This window comes from Xenopus tropicalis, chromosome 7, assembly GCF_000004195.4.
Source record: "Xenopus tropicalis strain Nigerian chromosome 7, UCB_Xtro_10.0, whole genome shotgun sequence".
Lineage (NCBI taxonomy): Eukaryota > Metazoa > Chordata > Amphibia > Anura > Pipidae > Xenopus > Xenopus tropicalis.
In genome coordinates this window covers 109,520,758-109,524,633 of record NC_030683.2, presented here as the reverse complement: position 1 = coordinate 109,524,633, position 3,876 = coordinate 109,520,758, and the positions used below count along the sequence as shown (strand labels likewise).

The 3,876-nt window shown below is 38.7% G+C and overlaps 1 protein-coding gene across 1 annotated transcript; it reads left to right on the top strand.

The window, feature by feature from the left end:
* The first annotated feature begins 1,304 nt into the window (after positions 1-1,304).
* On the top strand, positions 1,305-3,082 carry cxcr3 (chemokine (C-X-C motif) receptor 3). Its single transcript, NM_001011067.1, is given in 2 exon segments — positions 1,305-1,411; positions 1,760-3,082. Coding segments are annotated over 2 exon segments (1,065 nt in total). The 5' UTR covers positions 1,305-1,372; the 3' UTR covers positions 2,786-3,082.
* The last annotated feature ends 794 nt before the right edge of the window (positions 3,083-3,876 follow it).

Here is a 3,876-nt window from a genome sequence, read left to right as displayed (position 1 = left end):
CATTCAGTGTTAGACTTGGGTACCCAGGGCCCGCCAGGTACCTGAGTCAAGGGGCAAGAGGACCAGGTACCTGAGTCAAGGCCCACCAAGATTTTTCCCTGTGTGCTGGTGGTCCAGTCCGACCCTCTGCACATTATAAATAAGCCCTTGTATCTCAATAAATACATAGATAAAGGAAACATTGAATGTATAATGTTTTTTCTCTGTGAATAAACTTCATTTTACGGTATGTTTTACTTTCCATAGACATATGAGTATATACCTTTATGTTGTTTTTTTCTCCTGTATTGTTTCATGTTAAAGGGGTGGTTCACCTTTAAGTTAACTTTTAGTATATTATAGAATGGCCAGTTTTTTTTTTATTCAGGTCCTCCACTATTCATATTCCAGTCTCTTATTCCAGTCTCTCCCTGGTTCCTAAGGTAATTAGGACCCTAGCAACCAAATAGCTGCTGAAACGCCAAACTGGAGAGCTGCAGAACAAAAAGTAAAAAAACTACAAATAATAATGAAGACCAATTGCAGATTGTCTTAGAATAGTACTTTCTACAATGTAAAATCTAATCAATCTAAAATGTAATTATTGTGAACTATAAAATGGACAGCCATGTGGTGTGAAAAATAGCTTTCCTGACAGTGAGCCAAAACCCACAGAAGGTATTGGTGCTTTTCTTCAAGCATTACAGGGTTCATTCACTTATGCCCTTGCTGCAAGTGCAGGAGCACTTTGGAGGCAAAAAATATTATTATATAAAAAGCTCTATCCGGGGTTTGGCTGCACTCTGCACCTAGCGCTGGAATGGGAAGCGCAGCACCCTGGGCACAAGGCAAACCGCCTGCCCTATCCTTACCCCCAGTGGTATAATGTGTGAAACCTGGAACACTAAAACAACTTCTCAGTGAAAAAATCTGCTTGGACTACATTACTGTGGGATATTTATTCCCATATACAAAATGCATAAAAAACGAAACAGGGCATATATATATGCACTATTTAACTGCAACTGGAAATTTTTGTTTATCCTTTGGTGTTTTCTGCACTTATTTTTCAGCTTTGAAACCATGTTGAGGAAGGCAGTATTCCCCCAGTATGGCAGTGAATAGAAAGGGACAGATGGAAGCTACTACTGTCCAAAACAATAACATTTACAAATAACTTCTACACTTTATTAAACGTGATTTCATTGTTTTGGGCACGTCACTGATACCAGCTGTATCTTCCATGTAGTCTTCCCCTTCCTGCAGATGCACCCTCCCTCCTTCTAAAAGTCTAACAGCCAAGGTTATTACCACAAAATTAAAAAGCCTCAATGTCAAATGCACTTCTTTTTTTCCCACAGCTGTACAGACTGAGTTGGCTGGTTGATGCAATATGGCAGAAAACCAGGACGATTATTACTCTAGTGACGATGTAAGTACTGTTATGTGGGCATGATATATATATATATTTATTTATAATCACTGATAAAGTTGATGAGTTCTTACATTTCTCATTTAACCCCACCAAGCAGTGGGTGCTTCATATAACCTATACGTTAGGTAACACAGCTAGATGGTATCTGGGAGCTCTGCAAGTTTACACTTAGCCTTATTTTATGCTAGTGTGGCTGATGTGTAAGTTCAAGCTGAGAGTCAATCACCTGTAAGAAGATTGCAGATAGAAATACTACAGTGACAAGGTAGAATTTTGTGCATTGTAGCATTAAAGACTAACAAAGAGATGTATATTAATCATTCTCATATTCAAATATATCTCCAGATATTTACAGGATTGCCAATCATCCCACCGGGAGCCAGTCCATGCAATTATGAGGTAACCAGCAGATTCAACAAATGGTTCATTCCAGCTACCTTCTTGCTTGTGTTCCTACTGGGTCTGGTAGGGAATGGACTGGTGCTCTATGTCCTGAAGAGCAGGCGTTGCTCCTGGCATTTGTCTGACCACTATTTGTTCCATTTGACTCTCTCTGACCTTTTCCTGGGACTAACTTTACCTTTTTGGGCAACACAGTACGCCTATGGGTGGGTCTTCGGTTCTGTGCCATGTAAGCTGGTAGGAGCTCTTTTCTCCATCAACATGTATAGTAGCATTTTCTTCTTAGCCTGCATTGGACTGAATCGCTACTTTGCCATTGTGCATGCAGTGGAGCTCCATAGAAAGCAAAGACCCATCCACACATTCCTAATCTGTGCTGTTGTATGGGCCACCTCGTGCTTGCTCTCATTGCAAGAGTTTTACTTCCGAGATGTGGACTTTATTAAACAATTGAAAAGTCATTCTTGTCATTACAAGTTCGACCCAGAAACTGCTGATACTTGGAGAACGACCATTCGGCTTATTAACCTCAGTCTAGGATTCCTTCTTCCCCTGTTCCTTATGTTCTTCTTCTACTGCAGGATATTTTGTACTCTTCGAAAGTCCAGACATGGTCACTCTTACCGATCTCAAGTGGTTATTGTGGTGCTGTTGTTTGTCTTTGTGCTATGCTGGGGACCATACAATACATTATTGCTTATTGATAGTCTACAAAGGTTGGATGTCATCGCTCCAAGTTGTCCATTGTTTCAGAAATTGGACATAGGACTGACGGTCACAGAGACTTTAGGACTTTCACACGTATGCCTGAACCCTTTTATTTATGCTTTTGTTGGGGTTAAATTCAAGAGTGAGCTTTCAAGGCTCTCTAAAAGAGTTTCAGGGAAGGTTATAAGCTCTGGGGTTACAGGAAGCAAAGAGGAGACAATAGTCATAGAAACAAACAATTCATATACTAAAGTCTTTTGAACTGCTTTTATTATGGGGTTTTTAATGCAAAGCTTCTGTTTGTTGCTCTACCTATTAAGGTGAAACATGGTTTAACATGGCAGAATAATATGTAATAGTATTTACAGCACTGAATGACTCTTCAGTTATATAGGGCTTCACTGGACCAAAATGGTAGTCAAGCTACATGGAATTGGCCCGGATAATTGAATTTTCATTGCACTATGAAGTCTGTTTTATCACACATCCCATGCTGCCTCTACTTGCAAAAGTCCAACTGTGTATTTTGTAATAAATAATCTTTAGTGTAAAAATACAGATTGTAGATGAAAAAATGTCAGTTTTTTATGCTAGTGGCTTTTAATGTTCCTTTTTATACTTATTGTGACAGTAAAGAAACCTTTTTCCTAATTGTTCATTGTTGTATCGTTTTTTATGCAGTCTATGCTTTGTATGACAAGGTATGGGATCCATTATCTGGTAACCCGTGATCCAGAAAGCTCAGAATTGCGGAAAGGTCCATTTTACTCAAAAAATTCTAAATTTGAAAATATATTTTCTTCTTTTCTCTGTAATATTAAAACAGTACTTGATCCTAACTAAGATATAATTAATCCTATTGGGTTTATTTAATGTTTGATTTCCATATAAGGGACCTCTCCTTAGTTTGGATGTCATTTAAACATTAACTAAACCCAATAGGATTGTTTTTCTTCTAAGGCCTCCAAGATTTAATTAAACCTTACTTGGAATCAAGTACAAAATACTGTTTTATTATAACTTTCTGCTTTCTGGATAACTGGTTTGCTTATAAAGGAACCTGCCTCCAAATCACCAATAGTCTCTACACTGTATTCTATCTTTTATGTTTCCCAGCAACATATTGAAAGGGACATCATTCTAGCTAGCATTAAACATGAGATTTCTACATCGACATGCACTTTTCTTGTAGGGCAATGGCTCCCAAACTCTGAGGTTGCCCCTCCTTAGGGGGGGGGGGGCTAGAAGCAGTTGCTGAGGAAAAGATTTAGGGAGAATGACTATTTGCTCTGATAGATACTTCTGGAAGCCTGGCTGGAAGGTTAATTAGAGTGACATTTGGAGTTAACAAT